This window comes from Colobus angolensis, unplaced genomic scaffold (assembly GCF_000951035.1).
Source record: "Colobus angolensis palliatus isolate OR3802 unplaced genomic scaffold, Cang.pa_1.0 Scaffold164, whole genome shotgun sequence".
NCBI classification, from domain to species: domain Eukaryota; kingdom Metazoa; phylum Chordata; class Mammalia; order Primates; family Cercopithecidae; genus Colobus; species Colobus angolensis.
This window is the reverse complement of record NW_012114755.1, coordinates 3,430,476-3,450,728: the sequence shown is the minus strand read 5'-3', so window position 1 is coordinate 3,450,728 and position 20,253 is coordinate 3,430,476. Positions and strand designations below refer to the sequence as shown.

Sequence of the window (20,253 nt, the reverse complement as noted above, 5' to 3'; positions counted from 1 at the left end):
GCTCCCTGGAGCACATTGTGTCTGCTTCTCTTAGGAGCTTATCACATGGTTTCTTAGCTATTGACATACATATTCCTGGAGCACAGTCTAGCTCCTGCCCTCACAGACCCGGAATCCACTAGATAGGATCTTTTACCCAATGTCCCAGGCAGCACAGGTGGGTGGCAGCTCCTACCTGTACAGGAAAGGTGCGACCGTGGCAGTGTTGGGATGGTTGTATTGCTGCTGGGGCTGAGGTAGCTGAACACTGACGGTATTGCTTCCTGTGGTCTGGGTGGTCCCGATGGACCCACTGACGGTCTGGCTGCTGATGCTGTGGTTCAAGGTGGTCCCTCCTGGGCCTTTTCCTTCTGAGGACGCCAGGCTGGAAGAGGAACTGGAGTGTTTGCCGTCTAGCTGGGGCTTCTGCTGGGGGAGCCCTGAACTCGGCTTCCCACTCCGGCTCCGCTCCCCTTCCTTGGAAGGCGCTGGGGCACTTGGGGATTTCCCGGGCATGCTCTTCATTCCTGGTTTTGGTATTCCACTGTGGGAAGGGGCCATGGTCTCCTTCTTGGCACTGTTGAGCTTCCCCCCTTTGGGGATGAAGCTGGCGATCTTGGAGGACTTTCTTGGCATCTCGGGCAAGGCTGCTCCACTGGGGTCTTCTTTTGGCTCCTCCTTAAGGTCCAGCCTCTCCGTCACAGAGGCTCTCTTGGCAAGGTCCTTGCTTTTCTCCTTATCCTTCTCCCGCTGTTGTTTCTCCTTCTCTTTCTCATTGCCTTTCAGAGAACTCTTCTTGTTGGTCAGCGCCCGGCTAAAAGTCCTCTGGGCAATGCCCTTGAGTGCAATCTTAGGGCTGCTAGAAGCAGGGCCCATGGTGGTGAGCATGCGACTGGCGGCCTCCAGCTCCTCGCTCTCTTCGAAGCTGGGCAGAGTCTCCAGCCGCTCACAGCTTGTGTCCCGGGACCCCGGGCCCTCACCTGCCTTTGAGCCCCCTTTACTGTTGAAAAGTTTCAGCTTTTCCAGCATGGACTTCTGATTGTTGGGGGCTGGCTTCATGGCTTCAGGTGTGGGCCTGGGAGCCTCAGGCCCAGGAGACTTGACTGAGAGCATGGATACCGTGGCACTGTGCTTCACGCTGAGGGATTTGCTGCGCCAAGGCTTGGTGGCTGCACCGGGCTGTGGGATGGCTGAGGAGGTGCTACAATTAGTAGGGGTGGAGCTGCTGCCGCTGTCCAAGGAAGCAGGTGCATTGTCACTCATTCCGGGGTGGGAGGAGGCTGAGCTTGCCAAAGGCTCTGCAGAGACAGAAGAGAGGAGGCCTGAGTCACACCTGTTGACCTGCACTGAAGATCAGGGAGGGTCAGCCATGGCCACACAACCAATCACTCCCAACCCAAATGCCATATAGCTCCATTGCCCACTTTGTGGATTATCTGTGGTTAGGTTTTAATTCCTGGCTTGACTTCCTCCCGCTTTCCGTATGGCACAGTTCACATACCCCCGACCCCATCGCATTTTGGTGGCATGTGCCACGCGAATGTGAGGGTCTTAACAAATCTTAACAGATACCTGCACCATTAATATAGCCAGTGCAGGAAACAGTAGGAAATACCTACCGTTTTCAATTATTCATCCCATAGTCTGTTTCCCAATTATGGGAAAGAATCAAGAATTATCCAACTTTAAGCAAACAATGTATCAGAGACACTAAAATACAATTACAAAAACAGAAAAGGAGGAGAAACCATGTAGAATCTTTAAAAAAGAATAATTACACACAAAAGTTGTTAAAGCCTATTAAAGCATGCAAGTTTTTCCTATGCTGGCACTTTTAAAAAGCTGCAAATGGCTGGGTGCACTGGCTCACACCTGTAATCCCAATACTTTGGAAGGCCAAGGCGGGTGGATCACCTGAGGTCAGGAATTCAAGACCAGCCTGGTCAACATGGTGAAACTCAGTCTCTACTAAAAATACAAAAATTAGCTGGGCATGGTAGAGCATGCCCATAATCCCAGCTACTCGGAAGGCTGAGGCAGGAAAAGTGCTTGAACCTGGGAGGCAGAGCTTGCAGTGAGCTAAGATCACACCATGGCACTCCAGCCTGGGCAAAAAGAGTGAGACTCTGTCTCAAAACAAAAAAAAAAAACAAAAAAACAAAACAAAACAAAACAGTTGCAAACATGGTTCAGGTTTGACTTAAAAACAAAAAAACTTTTTTTTTTTTCTCTAGAGTGTAATCTATGCACATGGCTTCACTGTGGGCAAGAAAACACACAGGTTATCTGAAAGTCAAGGCTTCCCCTTGGCTCTCAGTGAGTATTTCCCTAGCCAGACTCTTTTCTCAGAAAAGCCTCAAAATGTTTCCAAACTGGAGCCAGAATTGTTCTAGTGAGGGCAGGCTCCAAACTAACGGCTAGTCACCAAGGTGGCCGATGTGACAGAAACAGAAACTGCAGCACCCTTCTTCTGTCAGTGCCCGGGATGATGCAGCCTATCTCTCAAGGAAGGACAGCTGTTGGAGAGAAAGTGCCAGGCAAGGCACGTCTCCACTGGGCCCTGTGCCCACGCCCACCCATACCCCATGCCCAGTGTGCACGGCAGACAGGACACACCCCTTCAGCCCCCCCAAAAGCACCTCTGCATCTGCAAAGTCACAATGACATGACTTACCTAGCAGCAGCCACTTTCTCCTGCAATGATTCCCTAGGAAAAATCCTCCAACCGGAGAGGCTGCCCTTCCAATTGTCACAAGTGTTTTCGGTTAAACTGCTCATGTTTCTAATTAACTTTTGTCATCCACAACTATTCCAGTGCCCAGAAGCCTGGCGGGATTAACGGCTGCTTCTTCTGCCTTTTTTTTTTTTTTTTAATACCTATGTTCCACTGCCTTCTAGCAACAGAGTAAACTGTATATAGAGCGGCTTATTATGATTTAAAAGTCAACGGCTGCTAAAGCCGAGTGAAGGCAGCCCCTGTGTGGGGCGTGAGCACCGTGCCGTGAGAGCTCACAGCAGAGGAACTGCCTCCTTTCACTCTCAGCTGCTCGGGGAAGCCACAGCTCCAGGGTGATCCAAAGCAGACCTCCCGATGTTTTAAAACACATATATCTTCCTGACTTACTGGGGATTTGGGTTTGGAGGGAGGGTGCCTCACAATCCTCCCTAACAAAACTCAAGGGGTGTTGTTGGATCTTTTCCTGGGGAGAGCCAGAGACTGGCTTGGAATCAGGCTCAGAGAACCCACCCACACTGCCGGCCTGTTCGAGGGTTGCTACGGGCTTGACGCTGCCCATCGGTGGCCTGCTCGGTGTCAGGAGGCTCAGTGCTCAGCACATTGTGAAAAGGGGTTCCTGTGCCTATTTTAAGAGTGAGGAAACTGAGACTTAGGTAGGGCTAAAGAATAATCCTAAATTACACAGCGAGAAATGCAGAGATCTGGGATTTGAACTCAGGTCTCCTGACATGGTATCATACCTACCTCCTTTGATGAAGAATACACGTAAACAGCCACTTAAACACCAAGAGCACTTTTAGGAACTGCCCTTTCTACTAGCTTATGTATGTTCATGACATCCACGGTGGGGTACAAACCAACCCTGCCATTTGAAAGAAAGCAGCCTACATCACAGACGATGGCTCTCTGGCTGAAATAATAGTGAATCCACCAATCCTGAGTACCACACCTCCTAGGAAAACTGTCTTTCCCTTCACCTGAACTCAGATCTGGGGCAGATGTAAAGTTTTCATTCATTCATCCAATACATTCATTCATATCTATCTATTCATTCAATGAGCTCCTAATATGTGTCAGATACTGTTTTAGGTACTTGGGATCCATCTATGAAAAAACAGAAATCTCTGCCTTTATAGAGTTCACATTTTAGCAAGAAGGAGCAGATGATAAATTTAATTAAATAAACTATATTATTTGTTAAAAATTAGTGCTAAAGAAAAGGATGGGGGATTTACGGGCAGATTGTAACACTGTCCTTATAGGAACTACAAGATCATGTTCAAAGGTATGTTCCTCTTTCCTAAAGAAGTTTTAGGCATAGTCCCCATCTGTGCATGGATCAATGTGATCTTGCTGCTTGGAACTACTCTGAGGCTTGCTGAGAAATGGATGTCTCTACTATCATTTCTATTTTTTTTTTTTAAACACTAACAATCACAGCTAGAAATCAACCAACCACATAGCTAATAACTGACCAAGAAGAAAACAGATACTTGGCTTGTCTTGGTGAAATGGCCATCTGAGACCCTCAGGCCTGGTTTATATCACAAGGCATTTTCCCCTACTGTGTGCTTCACTAGGATTCTGTCCATACCTCTTCCATAGGATGATTTTGGAGGGCCAGCTACTTTATACAACGCTCTGGGAACACAGAGTTGAATAAAGCTCCTACCCTCTAGGAACTCACTGTCTCAGGGTGCAATGGACTTCAAAACAAACCACAAAAACAGTATAAAAAGTGGTAGAGGGCTCTACGAGGTGCTATGAGAAGCAGAGAATTAGTAGCCTCTAGTAATTCTCCCTGAAGAGTTTGAGAAAACCTCCTGGAGGAAGTGATCCTTGTGTTATCACGTGGTGCTTCTGCTAAAGGTTGGTTATTCCCCTGGTCTGGGATTTCCTCCAGGACAGAGACTCCCCTCCCTGACTCATCTTTGTGTCCTAAAACCTGCTGGAGCATAAAGATACTTAGCACCTGGCTTCTGAATTGCTGGTTGATAATTTTGACATTTGCAAGTCATATTTAAGGCCACAGAGATGTGGGATTTGTGATGAGTCTTTAGGGTTTTATTAAAACTCTTCAGCCTACACTCAGGAAAAAAATCAGATTAAAACTCAGAGAATCAGAATTTCTATGTGGTATTTAGTCTGGGCTCCCCTGGTTATTAAGCCATGGGGGCATTTCAAGGCTACTCATTATGACTACAAAAGGTAGCACCTGGGTATGATTCTGAATTTGGTTTCTAGAGCAGAAGTCTTGAGTGGGGCTAGAAAGGGGGCATTAGGGCATCTGAGGACCAGGTCATCAATATTCTACACTCATGTCACAGTCAGAAGTCCCCTGTGTCGTGAAGGGTATGTCAAGTCATGAGTGGTCTTGTACAAAGTAACTAGATACATTTCTATCATGCCTAGGATATCACACCAGTGATCTCAGAGCTTGGCTGAGTGGCTGTTTAGGGCCTGTTCCCCTCTCTGTCCGTTTTTCTTTTCTGTTTTTGTTTTTTGAGATGGAATCTCACTCTGTCACCCAGGCTGGAGTGCAGTGGCTTGATCTCGGCTCACTGCAACCTCCACTTCCCGGGCTCAAGTGATTCTCCAGCTTCAGCCTTACAGACGAGTGCCACCAACACCTGGCTAATTTTTGTGTATATGTGTGTGTGTGTGTTATTGTAGAGATGGAGTTTCACCATGTTGCCCAAGCTGGTCTTGAACTCCTGAGCTCAAGAGATCTACCCACCTCAGCCTCCCAAAGTGCTGGGATTACAGGTGTGAGCCACCGCACCTGGCCTTCTTTGTCCATTTCTAATCTGGGGTCCTATGACTCCTACCATGAAGCTTTCCTCAACAGGATTCTCAGACAGTAAGTTAAACAAAGAGGAGGTGCGGGTGGGTAGGCTGGACCTTCAACTTTGTCCCCAGCTCATGGCATGATCCTAGATATGCCATTTTGCCTCTCTTGGCTTCAGTGTCCCATTTGTTAGAAAGAGGATGAGCTATTTCTCTAGTGTTCTTTTAGCCTTGTTTCTATTCAAATCTGGGCAAGCCTCTGAGAGGCCCTCTGCAGCTGGGTGATTTCCAATCTTGATGGAGAAAACTGACTGGGTCAAGGTATGGTCAACATTAGATGAGCTGCTTGGGAATTCAGAAATGCTAGTATCCTATGAAAACTAGTTTGGGGGAAGAGGGTGGGATGAGTTCTTCAAAATGAAAAGCACTTATTTCCCTGATAACTAACAACTCTTGTTATTTTCCTCAAATATCTGAACCTTTGTTAAAGCAAAGGAACCTAAGGGGGAAAAAGAAAAGCATAAAAGAATGTTTTGAACATCTGTGTCCCCCAAATGATGACATGTGGGCCACTGAAGTGGATGAGATTGTTTTGGATGGCACATGAGTATTTTTATATTTTAAAACTCATATTTTCATTGCTTATTAGATGTATTAGAAAATCATAACTAGCCATATATAAATTAACAGTTTCATGGATATTAAATGTAGATTTAAAATTTGAGCTAGTTCAAGGAAAATATGAAATAAAACACACAAGCGGCTCACAGATTTGGCAAAAATCATGCAGAAATTTTGTGAAAGACTGAAGTGGGAGAAACACTGTTACATTAAATCAAGATACACTCATATTAAATGTGTTCTTTTGAAACACGTAATCAACCAAATAGAAATCAAACCAGAAGGCTCAAATAAGAATTAGGTTCAAAACGAACCTGAAATGGTTAGTTTTTAGATCTTTATTTATTTCTATGTATTTGTCTAGTATATGATATTTTGCCAGTTCTGGCAACATGACCAGGCCTTGTTGAGCCAAAGATAATTTTAAAATAGTAGCTGTGACAATTTTTGACCACATAGTAAAAACATGGTAAGAATGATATATTGCCATCCAATAAACAGCCACTTCTCCACATGTTAAACTGAAAAATATCAAGATATACTCTTATTATGTACAATAAACTCTGATATATGCTACTGTAGTCTGTTCTAAAATGCTGGAAAGCCCTTAAACAGGTCTTTTTTTTTTTTTTTCTGAGACGTAGTTTTGCTCTGTTGCCCAGGCTGGAGTGCACTGGTGCGATCTCGGCTCACCGCTGGAACCACAGGCACATACCACCACACCTGGCTATTTTATTTATTTTATTTTATGATTTTATTTTGAGACAGAGTTTCACTCTTGTTGCCCAGGCTGGAATGCAATGGTGCAAACTCAACTCACTGCAATCTCCACCTCCCGGGTGCAGGCAATTCTGCTGCCTCAGCCTCCCGAGTAGCTGGGATTACAGGTGCCTGACACCTTGCCTGGCTAATTTTTGTATTTTTAGTAGAGATGGGGTTTCACCATGTTGGCCAGGCTGGTCTGGAACACCTGACTGCAGGTGATCCTCCCACCTTGGCCTCCCAAAGTGCTGGGATTACAGGCGTGAGCCACCGTTCCTGGCCCTTAAACAGGTCTTATGCCCCACTAGTGGGCTGTGCCCTGCAGTTGGAACACCTCAGTTCTAAAAGACCAGCTTACAGGGTTGGCCCACCACCAACTGACAAACCACTGCAAGAAGGAAAAGTCTCATTTGAAACACTGCAGACAGGATGCCTTTGAAGAAAAGGAATTTTTTTTTCTTGGAGTTTAGAGAGAGCATTAATCCTCCTGTGGGGAGGGAAAAAGTTTGGTTTGGTTTTTCTGGCAACCAGCCTTAATCTTCCCTGACAGGAACCAAAATGCTTTCTAAATGAAAATACTGTTCAAAACAGATAAATAAACCATTTCTTCTTCTCTCCTTCAGTGAGGGCGGACACTGGCCCCAGGTCTCTCCTGTCCCCAGCTTTTCAGTTTAGGGAGACGTTGGTGGTCTGGTCCTGATGCCAACAGGCACTCAGGGAGAGTGTCCTGTTGAGCTCAGCTCCTGTCACCGCTACTGTGATTTTTAAATCTGCCCTGGGGAGGTTTCTGGCCTAAATCCTAATCTCCCAAGTCTTTGGAGAACAGGCCTCATAATTGGGTGTGGGAAAATGTTTGCAATTTCCTATAATTGGTCAAGGTGTCAATCTTGAGTATTCAAATTGGTTAGTATAATTGAAACAAGTTTTATTTTTATTTTTATTTTTTAAGCGTATTGACTCCAGCCACATGAGCTAGAGACTGTTTTCAGAGTCACCCTGGTCAGTTCTTGACAATCTGGTAGCCACCAGACCACAGAAGGGCAAGTGAACCTGTCTCGATCCACTTAGAGGTTCTGCAGGGCTCTTGGAGCATGGCTGGAGGAGCCTTCTCAGCGGCACTGTGTCAATGTCTAATATTAAGGATATAGCTTAAACACAGTCTTCTCTCCAACTCCTTCTTGGAGAGGATCCCTGGAGGTACAGAGAGAAGTAAAGAAGGAAAGCGGGGCATGAGGACAAACAAGGAATGGAGTCAGGAAAGTGAGAGGGCATGGCGGGAGAGAAAGCTGGGCTTTAGATCCACATGCTCCAAGGATCTTATTGTATCTATAATTCCATACGCTTCTAGAAAGTCTAAGCTAGAATAAGGATGAGGATCTATATAATCAAATGTTTTTTAAAGGTTGTTTTGTTAACGCAATTCCTATCAAAATTCCAGTGACTTTTTTTTTTTTTCCAGACACAGAGAAATCTATCCTAAAATTCACTGGAATCTCAAGGGACCCAAAAAATCAAAACAATCTTGAAAAAGAGCAAAGTTGGAGGCCTCACACTTTCTGATTTCAAAACCCACTACAAGGTTAAAATAATTTTTTAAAAAGTGTGGTACTATCATAAAGACAGACATATACACCAATGGACTAGACAAGATAGCTCAGAAATAAACCTTTGCATATATGGTCAAATAATTTTTGGTAAGAGTTCCACAACTATTCAATAGGGGAAATAATGGTCTTTTCAATAAATGGTGGTAGAAAAACCTGATATTCTCATGGAAAAGAAAACCAAAGTTGGATTCTTTTTTTTTTTTTGAGACAGAGTCTTACTCTGTTGCCTAGGCGTGGAGTGTAGTGGTGCGATCTCAGCTTGCTGCAATCTCCACCTCCCGGGTTCGAGCAATTCTCTTGCCTCAGCCTCCCAAGTAGTGGGATTACAGGCATGCACCACCACGCCTGGCTAATTTTTGTATTTCTAGTAGAGACAAGGTTTCACCACATTGGTCTAGTTGGTCTCAAACCCCTGACCTCGTGATCTACCTGCTTCAGTCTCCCAAAGTGCTGGGATTACAGGCGTGAGCCACCACACCTGGCCTGGATTCTTACCTTAAACCATATGCAAAGATTAACTCGAAATGGATCTAAAACCTATACATAAAAACGAAAACTATAAAACTCCTAAAGGAAAACATAGGGCAAAACCTCATGACTTTGGATTTGTCAATAATTTCTTGGATATGACACCAAAAGCACAGGGAACCAAAGAAAAATAGTTGGATTCACGGAAATTTAAAACTTCTGTGCATCAAAGGACACTATCAGTAAAGTAAAAGGCAACCTACGGAATAGGATGAAATAATTATAAATTGCATATCTGATAAGTGACTGATATCCAGAATATATAAAGAACTCTTACAACTCAACAAAAACAATCAACCTGATTTTAAAATGGGCAAAAAACTTGAATATTTCTCAAAAGAAGATATGCAAATGGCCAATAAAAACATGGAAAGACATTAAACATCACTAGTCGTTCGGGAAAGCAAATCAAAACCACAACAAATACTATTTCATGCCCGTTGGAATGCCTACTATTTAGAAAATAAGTGTCCCTGACACTTGTTATCCTGCATTGTGGTTAGTAGATGCACCTGACTTAGCCTACTCCCAAGAATGCCTCAAGTCTTATTAGGTCCCCTGAAATGGTGGCTGGAAAAATCAATAAACAAACAAAAACTATCATTCACACCAGATCTCGCCATAGGGCTCAAAATTTAAATCAGGTGCTCCTGACTTGTGCCCCTCTTGACTAACCATGTCAGTTCTCTCTAAAACTAACTGAACTCAATGAATAGAAATCTTGGTGATGCTTTTAATGTTGTTTTCTTCTATGCATGGTGGAGATTTTGTTCTACTGGGTCACTTAAAATGTCATGTATGAATATTCCAGTATCTTGTGACAGTGTGATCAAAAATAAACATGCAGAATGTAAAAGCACATTATCCTAATAGACAGAACCCTTCGCTGTCCTACATGAACCACACATTTCCCAGTTTTCCTCAGTGACTTTTTCACCCCAGAGGAAGCAGAAAAGGCCCTCGACAGCTGGAGCAATTACAGTTGTGTTTCTCTTTAATATATGACAAGGTAATCCTTTTTCTTCAGTGGCTTATTTTGGATAAAACCAAATGAAACCATGGGTAATGAGGTAATTCATTTCTCTGCTGGTAGCTAAAACCCAGTTTTTTTTGTTGTTTTTTTTAAAGCATTATCCCTTTCCAAAGTAGTTTTCACTACATTTTCTCCAAACAGTTTTACAAGGTATGTTCTCAAATCCCACTTCATGTTATAAAGAATTGGTAAAGCTAAACAAAGGTTAACTTGCTGGAAATATTCATATGCAGCTGGGCTTATGTTTGACCTTATGATAATACCTTAAAAAGAGAATACGTTCTTAAAATCTCTCCCTCTCTCTCACACACACACCCTTTACATCAAATGTATTCTATACACATTTTGAAAATCCTCCCACTCAGCTGGATAAGGAGACAGATAATTTGCTGGTATGTGAAGGAAGATACCTTCAAAAATATAAGACATGCCTATTCTTTATCTTTCAGTTCTTGAAGCCACATCACCCTCAAAACACATCTTTCCCTCTCTTGAACTTATTTGTTCAAAATCCCCAGGAGAAAACTTTTGCTTTAATTGGTCAGGCAATTTCTCTATCTTGTACCATATATGGCTATAAGAAAGTACAAAATTGGCTGTAGAAAACCATCTCCCTTTTTCCAAGAGTGTATGAAATTTCACAGACAGATTATACACACTTTACAGGGGGCAAATCCCATTCTTTCAAGAGGTCATTGTTCACAGCCAGCAGCTTTTTGGCAGAGTGCAATGGCTGTACACTATTGTAAATACTTCCTTCTAAGATAAAGTTAGTTAAGGAATTCTGTAGGCCCCTTCCTCTAGGAGCCCAGTCCAATCTTTCTGCTTTCTATTGGGGCAAGGATGGGCAGCCCCAAATAGGAGCCTCCAAATCAGCGTTAAACCAGAATGGCTTCCACTGAACAATACAAATAGGCAGTAAAAGAGAGAAGAGATTCCATGGTCAGGTAAGTTTGGAAAATGGAGGTCTAAATAGTAGTCAAATAGTTTTTTTGTCTACAGGACTTCTCGGAGCCTTTAACGTGCCTATTTGCACTGGGAATATCCTAAAGGATAATGGGATGATAATGTGATTCTTAAATGTATTTTTGCCAGGAAACTGATTTTATGGGATAGTTTAAGGAAAAAGCCTACCATGGGATGCATTTTGGCAAACACTGTCCTAATGAAGGAGGCATAAAATGGGCTTACAAACTAAATCAGAAAAGACAGATGTCCACTGGCCACTTACTAGGAGAGCTAGAAAAGGGAGAAGGAAGAAGATGTGCCCTTATTTCCCCCCATGATGCTACAGTCTAGTAAAATGAGGGATTCTTTCATGCCTTCGAGCATTAAACACCCATGAGATGTACCTGCTTTCTTTTATTTACTCTGCATGGAGGCCAAAAGCTACATGAAAATAGGAAGTAGGTTATTACCAGGCAGCAGTATGCCTAAAAAGATTTCTATCAACAGTTAGGTTCACTGTGACTCACTACAGAGATGTGGCTGCCATGAAAATCCACAGGATCTTGGGTCATATTAACACAGGAATGACATTCAGAACGAGAAGGGTGAGGATCTTGCTTTGCTGCACACAGCCCAGATCACAGCTAGAATGCTGAAATCTTAGAATTTTGGACCTGGAAAGGCTTCTTGGAGATCAGCTACTTTAAGACATTCTTTTCTCAAAGCGGGCAACAGAACCGTGGGCAGGTAATGACTTTTCCAAGGTCTCACATTCAGTAAATGCCACAGCTGCTACTAAACTTGGGATTCTGGAATTTGTTAAGTAACACAGCTTCCCCGGCACTACCCTAAACATACCAAATCAGAGTATCTCTGGGGAGGGACCCAAGAAACAGGGTTTTTGTGTTTTTTTTTTTGAGACGGAGTCTCGCTCTGCCGCCCAGGCTGGAGTGCAGTGGCCGGATTTCAGCTCACTGCAAGCTCCGCCTCCTGGGTTTATGCCACTCTCCTGTCTCAGCCTCCCGAGTAGCTGGGACTACAGGCGCCCGCCACCTTGCCCGGCTAGTTTTTTGTATTTTTTAGTAGAGACGGGGTTTCACCGTGTTAGCCAGGATGGTCTCGATCTCCTGACCTTGTGATCTGCCCGTCTCGCCCTCCCAAAGTGCTGGGATTACAGGCTTGAGCCACCGCGCCCGGCCGAAACAGGGGTTTTTAACTAGCTCCCCAGGTAACTGTAATAGATACTGAAGTTCAAAAACCAGGTGTTCATAGAGTTCAAATCTTACAACACACACTGAGAAACTATAGTTTGCCCTAAAGGACGAGGATGACCCTAAACCATGCTCAAGGAAGAGTGGCCAAAATGACAGAGACCCTCGGCTTTAGAGAAGAGACAGCGAAGGAGAAGGCAACAGTAGAAGAACTCTTCTGAACAAGGTGGCTTTTCTTTCCCTTTAGTTTTTCTGCCCAAAGACACAGGGCGGCAAAGAAGAAGAAAAAAAAAAGTTACAGCAACACCTGCCAGAGCAGTCCATAACTCAGGACCATTCTGAACAAGAGTGTTTGGACAGTGAGAGACTGAGGACCCATTACAGCAGTGGGTGTTGGGGGGAGCCCTGGGGTTCCCTGGAGCAATCTTGGGAACAGTTGAGGAGGGTGAGGTCAGAGAGTATTTATAGCAATTGTGGAAAAGGAGAATTGAGTCAGCCTATTTTTATATATTCTCTGCTCCACTTCTACCAGAGCGGCTCTCTAAGATTTTACTGGACAAAAATTTTCCATGGCAAAATATATATACATATATATGTATATATACACACATATTTATATACAAAATATATTTATATACATATACATGTATATATACACACACACACATATATATACTCATAGCAATATTACTAACAACACATGTTTAGAAGGATAACAGTCAATATTTCAGAGCATGCACTTTGTGCCAGGCACAGCGCTAAGCATTTTTCTTGTTTTTAACTTCTTTTATTCGTGCTATAAATCCAGTGAGGTAGGTAATAATGATCCCATTTTACCAGTGAAGACAATTGAGGCATAGGGGTTTAGTAAGTTACCCAAGATCAAACAGATTAGAGCTAGGCAACTTTATTTCAAAGTTCACACATGTAAGCTGCACTTCTAGTCTACCCCACCTTGAGAAGGGACAATAAACTGGACTCTCAAAATATGTGCTTTTCTCTGGGAACAAGATATAGTATTTTCATCAAGTCTTCTGTCAACAGCTTTTAGAAACTTGACAACAAAGTTTGTTGACCTTTAACTCCTTCCCTGAAGAAAAAGAGAATGTTTCCCTCCAGGAGGTTCTTTTTAAAAATAGCAACGTCAGACAGTTTAGCAGTCATTTAAATATGTTTTTTGTTCTTCAAAATTTAGGATGCTGGCAAAATGTAATCTTTCTGCTGTTATTTTTTCTGTCAATCAAAATCAGGAGCCAACCAAAGAACGAGCTTATTATATTTCTCTGGGGGAATCAATGCAGAAACTGAGAGCTGAATTGGACTATTATTCACTGTCTATGAGTGTATTATGCCAAATGTGCAGGAACAGAGGAAGAAAAGGAGTCATTTATCCTGATTCTGCCAAGAATGCAGACACTTAGTATCAGATAGATCAAACAATTTCAGGGCTTTACGGATGTGACTGATCCACACACAGCCCTACCAGATTTCTGGGCCTTTTCACCTGACAGTTGTCTTCTTAATGGGGAAACAGAATTCTTCTGAAAAAATGAAATATACTGAGATAGAAAATGCCCCAAGAGACTTCTCACCAGCTTTACTCACCTAAATCAGGAAGCAATTTCCTCCACGTGTCTGTTTTATTTTATGTAATAGGTCTGGCTGTGACAAGTCGGTGGTAGATTGAGGTTTTGCAAAGAAGCACTCATTTAGAGGAATCCTAACAATTATTTGTAAGGCTAAGTTACCTTTAAAAATCAGATAACTATAATGAAGTGGAAAGAATGCCAAGATAATCATCTTATTCTGTTCTGTGCTATTCAGACTACCCTTAGAATTATGTAATCATCAAACTTTGTGAATGGGTTCAAGTCCAACTTAAAAGCTTGGTAATCTTGAGTCTAGCTAAGCTCCAGTTTATTCATAAGTAAAAATAAAACTAACACTAATAACTAGCACTTTTTGAATGCCATCTATGTACCAGGCACTGTACTAAGTGCTTTAAATAATTTCATTTAGCCAGGCATGGTGACTCATGCCTGTAATCCCAGCACTTTGGGAGGCCAAGGTGGGTAGGTCACAAGGTCAGGAGATCAAGATCATCCTGACTAACATGGGGAAACCCCATCTTGACTAAAAACACAAAAAAATTAGCCAGGCATAGTGGCACACGCCTGTAATCCCAGTTAGGAGGCTGAGGCAGGGGAATCGCTTGAACCTGGGAGGCAGAGGTTGCAGTGAGCTGAGATCGAGCCACTGCACTCCAGTCTGGGTGACAGAGTGAGACTCCATCTCAAATAAATAAATAATAATAATTTCATTTAACAGGTTTATTTAATTATTTCATTAATTCATGCAAGTATCTGAGGCAATGGATTTACTGCAGCTCAGAGACATTAGCAACTTGCCCAAGTCATGGCTTGTAAGTGGTAAAGTAAGAATTTGAACAATAAAGTCCATGCTCTTCTTAGTTTTTTTTGAGACAGGGTCTTGCTCTGTTGCCCAGGATGGAGTGCAGTAGTGCAAACATGGCTCACTACAGCCTCACCTCCTGGGTTCAAGCAATTCTCTTGCCTCAGCCTCCCATGTAACTAGAACCACAGATACACGGTACCATTTTCCATCATGGACTGGGAGGTGACTTGTAAGCATTCTTCATTGTGGAAATAAATTCAGTACGTGCAACTGAATGAAAAAAGTATATGCATGCTGGGTGAGCAGAGAAGAACAACATTGGGGGTCTCACTGTCTTGTCCAGGCTGGCCTCGAACCCCTGGGCTCAAGTAATCCTCCTGTCTTGGCCTCCCAAAGTCCTGGGATTACAGGCATGAGCCACCGTGTCTGGTCCCATGCTTTTCTTAATCAATGAACTTTATTAAATGGAGATGGTGACTAAAGCTTTCTTCCCTCCTCAAGAGCAGCAAAAGGGCAATGATGTGAAAGCACACTGCAAACTGCAAAATGCTGAGATTAATTCTTATTCTTCCCTACTAATACTGGGCTTTCTTAAAGCAAGATATAGCTGTACCAAATTTTGGTGGCATTATTCTCTTTTATAAGCAAGATGGGACCAGGTCTCTAACCCAACCTTATAGAGAAAGAGAGAACTGTCCTTCCATTGCCACGGTTTCATATGTGGCTCCCACGACCCCGCCCAAGCTGACCTCTGCCATATTCCCACTCTGAGCCAGGGCCCTGTGCCTGACAGGCATTGGCCTGTGTGCCCCATCAACTTCACCAGGCTGGCTGGAAGCAGCCCAGTAAACACACAGTTCTCACTGTCTGGAGTGGTGACTCAGTCACTTTTGGCAACATCTACTCTGTTTCCATAAGGCTCAAAGAGCTCTTCATATGAACCTTGGTGAACAAGGACTCAAGGAGCTTCTCACCCACGTGCACGGCTACGAGATAGAACATGGAAACCAGGCTCACTCACAGACCAGCTTGGAGGTTTTAATTCCAACTTAAACATGCTCAAGTTTATTAAATTTTGTTTCAGAGAATCTTTGTCATCTTGAATAATGAATTCTGGATGTACAGGAACCAGGGATATGACTGGGCTCAAAGTTATTTGGCCACATTTCTCCTCGGAATCCTAAAATAACCACAATGTTGCATGTTTTCTTCTCCAATCACCCTATCTCATCCCATCCTTCCAACTTTTATTTTTCTTTTGACATTTCTTCTGCTCCAGGTACTTTCCCAGGTGTTAGGGATACAGCAATGCATACATGGTCTATGCCTTCAAGGGGTTCCAGGTCTTGGGGATGAAACAGAGCATAAAGCAGAAGGAAGGACAAAGCAAGAAGCTGTCGTGATGATTGGGTTACAGACCTGTGGATCACAAAAGGGGTTGCCTAACTCAGTCTGAGGGCAAGTGGGAGTCAAGAATTCATTCAAGCCACAGAATGACTGCATGAAACTTCTAGAACTAAACCCTTTGCAAAGTAGGAAAGGGAAATAAAATGTCCTGGGGTCCATGCCTAGTGATTAAAATCAAACTCAGGAGGACAAAATATATAGATTCTGTACTTGATCAGGGCAAAATCTGGTCAGCCAAATACATTCATGATACTAATCATAACCAGAAATTCCAGGGGCATATCTATTCCACCCAAGCATAATGAAAAATGGGACATATAACTCAACCAGAATGTTGTTCTTCTCTGCTCACCCAGCATGCATATACTTTTTTTATTCAGTTGCACGTACTGAATTTATTTCCACAATGAAGAATGCTTACAAGTCACCTCCCAGTCCATGATGGAAAAAAACAGGCATGCAGACTCAACTCTCATTTTTTCCCCAAATTTGGCTGACAAGCCAGAAGCAAAGTTGATGGTTTCAAATAATATCAAACTGACTATTGACCTAACCACTCCCAGCTGTCAATCCAGATACCAGTAGTTTGAGACAAATGGCTAAACTTTCTCCAGCAAGAGTCACATTTTGTACTAAAGATGTAAATGAATGGCAGACCCAAACACAATGTTATCCTCTCAATTTGGGACTTAAAGGAGAAGATGAAGGCAAAAAAGACAACCAGCATTAGCTCCACACTGAGGTGCACTGGGCTTGACGGACCCAGGTTCTCTCCCCGAAGAGGGCATTATCAAGCCTATTTTACAGAACAGTAAATTCAGGCTCGGAGAGGTTGAGTCATTGGCCTGATATCAAAAAGCTGGAGAATGTAGAGGTAGGATTCAAATCCAGGTCTGTTTAGTGGGGCTATAGTGTGTTGCCTCAGTTTCATTATCCTTTATTTTTTTTTTTTTTTTTTTTTTTGAGGCGGAGTCTTGCTCTGTCGCCCGGACTGGAGTGCAGTGGCCAGATTTCAGCTCACTGCAAGCTCCGCCTCCCGGGTTTACGCCATTCTCCTGCCTCAGCCCCCGGAGTAGCTGGGACTACAGGTGCCCGCCACCTCGCCCGGCTAGTTTTTGTATTTTTAGTAGAGACGGGGTTTCACTGTGTTAGCCAGGATGGTCTCGATCTCCTGACCTCGTGATCTGCCCGTCTCGGCCTCCCAAAGTGCTGGGATTACAGGCTTGAGCCACCGCGCCTGGCCTCATTATCCTTTATAAAAATTAACAAACCTGGCCGGGTGCGGTGGCTCACACTTGTAATCCCAGCACTTTTGGAGGCCAAGGTGGGTGGATCACTTGAGGTCAGGAGTTCGAGACCAGCTTGCCTTGGCCAACATGGCAAAACCCTGTCTCTACTAAAAATACAAAAATTAGCCAGGCATAGTGGCAGGTACCTGTAATCCCAGCTACACGGGAGGCTGAGGCAGGAGAATCACTTGAACCTCGGAGGCAGAGGTTGCAGTGAGCCGAGATCATGCCACTGCACTCCAGCCTGGGTGTTAGAGTGAGACTCTGTCTCAAACAAAAACAAAAACAAAAACAAAAACAGCCCTGTGAGACCAAAGCTATGAAATGAGGTAGATGTGAGATGAGAGGGGGATACAGAATATTGCTTAGAAGCCACTATCTGTGAGGATAAGGGGGCAATGACATTTCAGTTAGAGGGGAGAGTTGTCTCTGGTAGGATAATTCCTTGACAAGCCACCTGGGCCAGAAACTGAGGCCCTAGGAGAACAGCAGCTGCCTTACAGAAGGCAGAAAATTGCTAGGGAACATGGGGTGTGCAGTATTTCCCTCCCTGTGATACCCCCTCCCTCAACAATCTACTGTCACAAAAGTTACTAAAAATATGAAATGCTTGCTGTGAATGCATATCTCTTGGAAACCAGCAAGGAGGTGGGCTTCTGCGTACAAAATGTTGGGGTGGAGTAGAGACCACCTTCACAGAGATGCTGCAGGCAGCACCTCATGGGAACTCACAGAAATCCTGAGGCAGGTTCCATATTATTCAATCAGATCTCTAGAGGGCAGATAGGTCCTTGAAGCATCTAGGCTGGGCAGGGTTCATCCAGGACACCTGATCTCTTAGTTACACCAGCATTGCCTGCTTCTGCATCAAGGGAGTGATGCATTTCTTCCTCTTGGCCCTAGTTCTTCTCCTTTACTTCTCAAAGTACCCCCAGTTCCATAACCCATTTCCTAACCCATTGTCTTCTCATCTCCCCATTCTCTATCCTTCACAGATCTTGGCCTTCTGTACTTATTAGTAGACTGGTACAGACTTAACTCACTCCTCTAGGATGGAAGCTGGTAAGCCTGGGCCTGAAGGCCAAATCCAGCTCCCCACCTATTTTCGTAAATGAAATCTGCCCTCTCTCCCCGAAGAGGGCATTATCAAGCCTATTTTACAGAACAGTAAATTCAGGCTTGGAGAGGTTGAGTCATTGGCCTGATATCAAAAAGCTGGAGAATGTAGAGGTAGGATTCAAATCCAGGTCTGTCCAATGGGGCTATAGTCTGTTGCCTCAGTTTCATTATCCTTTTTTTTTTTTTTTTTTTTTGAGGCGGAGTCTCGCTCTGTCGCCCGGACTGGAGTGCAGTGGCCAGATTTCAGCTCACTGCAGCTCACTTTCAGCTCACAGCCACACTCATTCATTTACATATTGTCTATAGCAGCTTTCTCACTACAGTGGAAGAGTTGAATAGCTGCACCAGAGACCCTATGGCCCTCGAAGTCCAAAATATTTATTGTCCGGACATTTGAGAGAAAGTCTGCCATCCCTTGCTCCAGAATATTAAGTCCTTGAAGCCTGGGGCTCTGTTTCATTCATCTATCTCCAGTATGTGATACAGAATAAATTTTGTTTGATAAAGTGGGTGAATGCATGCATGAGGGTTAGACAGACATGATTAGATCAATTTAACACAGTTGTTACTGCAAAGACACTAATTAGAAATCCTTTAAACTGAAAAGAGATGTTCTAGTTAGCCACATTTTCTATTTAAGCCAGTTAACAGCAACAGCAACTTTTATGTTTTAATGTACACTGATTTTATTTTTTTCCTCAAAAGCATGTTATTCTATTTCCCTTTCTTAGTAAACTTGGGTCTAACTGAAAACTCTGTGATGCTTTGGGCTGCATTGCTGAACATTAGTATCTGGTACTGAAAATCACAGGTATAGCTTTGGAAGATATTTGGGAATAGGATAATTTATCTTCCAGTTAAATGGTAGATGTTATTGGTTTTTGGTACATATACCAAAAACACTAGTTTATTTCCCTTTCATTTGCTCTTCATGATTTTAATCATTAATAGTTTAATAACTCATTGAGTATGTATTGTATAAAAGGCACTATGCCAAGTACTGTACTTGCATCACCTAATTTACTCCTCACAATAACCCTATGAAGTAGGTACTGCTATATCCCCATTTTACAGATGAGGAAACCGAGGCTTGAAGAGACTAAGTAGCTTTTCCAATGTCAGATGACAGGTATACATCTGTGTGGCTCCAGAGTCTGAGCTGTAAATAATTACTCTATAGCTCACACATTTATTCACTATACTAACAAATATTAAAGTACTTAACAAATACTTTAATGTCTCCGTATGCCAAGTCCTATAATGGCAATGGAGAGAGAAGAAAATGAGGTTCAGTCCCTGACCTCCAGGAGCTCACCTGCTCATGAAGGACCAACAAGATAACCATGAAACCTGAGGAGGACAACTAGGGAGTAGAATAGGGGGCAGGAGAACTCAGAGAAGGGGCTCCAAACTCAGTCTCCAGAGGTCAGGGAAAGATTTCTAGAGGAAACAAAATCTAACCTAAAACAAAAGATGAGTCAGAAACTTGGTGGGAAGAAGGATGAGGAAAGTGGATCTCTTCAAATGGAGAGCTGCAGTGACAGAGGCTGATTATAAGACAGTATGGCCTTTGCATGAAAACACATACTATTTGATATGGCAGAAGCTTCCAGTAAGAAGGGAGGGGACAGCAAAAAATGAGGTCAGCTCATGGAGTCTTATAGGCCATGGTGAAGAGTCTTCCAATAATTAAAGAGAGAGGAGAAATGGTGATTCAGTGTTTCAAATTTTATGTTAAGAATTTTACCTGGCTACAATTTTCCTCTTCTCAACAGAAGTCATTTTCCCCTTTATGAAAATCAGATAACTT

The 20,253-nt window shown here is 43.2% G+C and overlaps 1 protein-coding gene across 4 annotated transcripts in view; it reads right to left on the bottom strand.

Moving 5' to 3' along the window:
- Positions 1–20,253, bottom strand: part of NAV2 (neuron navigator 2) — a 767,943-nt gene that overhangs the window by 188,861 nt on the left and 558,829 nt on the right. For all 4 annotated transcript variants that reach the window (XM_011937488.1, XM_011937486.1, XM_011937487.1 and 1 more), the window contains one exon: positions 176–1,277. In XM_011937488.1, coding sequence (XP_011792878.1) covers positions 176–1,277 — 1,102 coding nt within the window. The remainder of the gene's footprint in view (positions 1–175; positions 1,278–20,253) is intronic.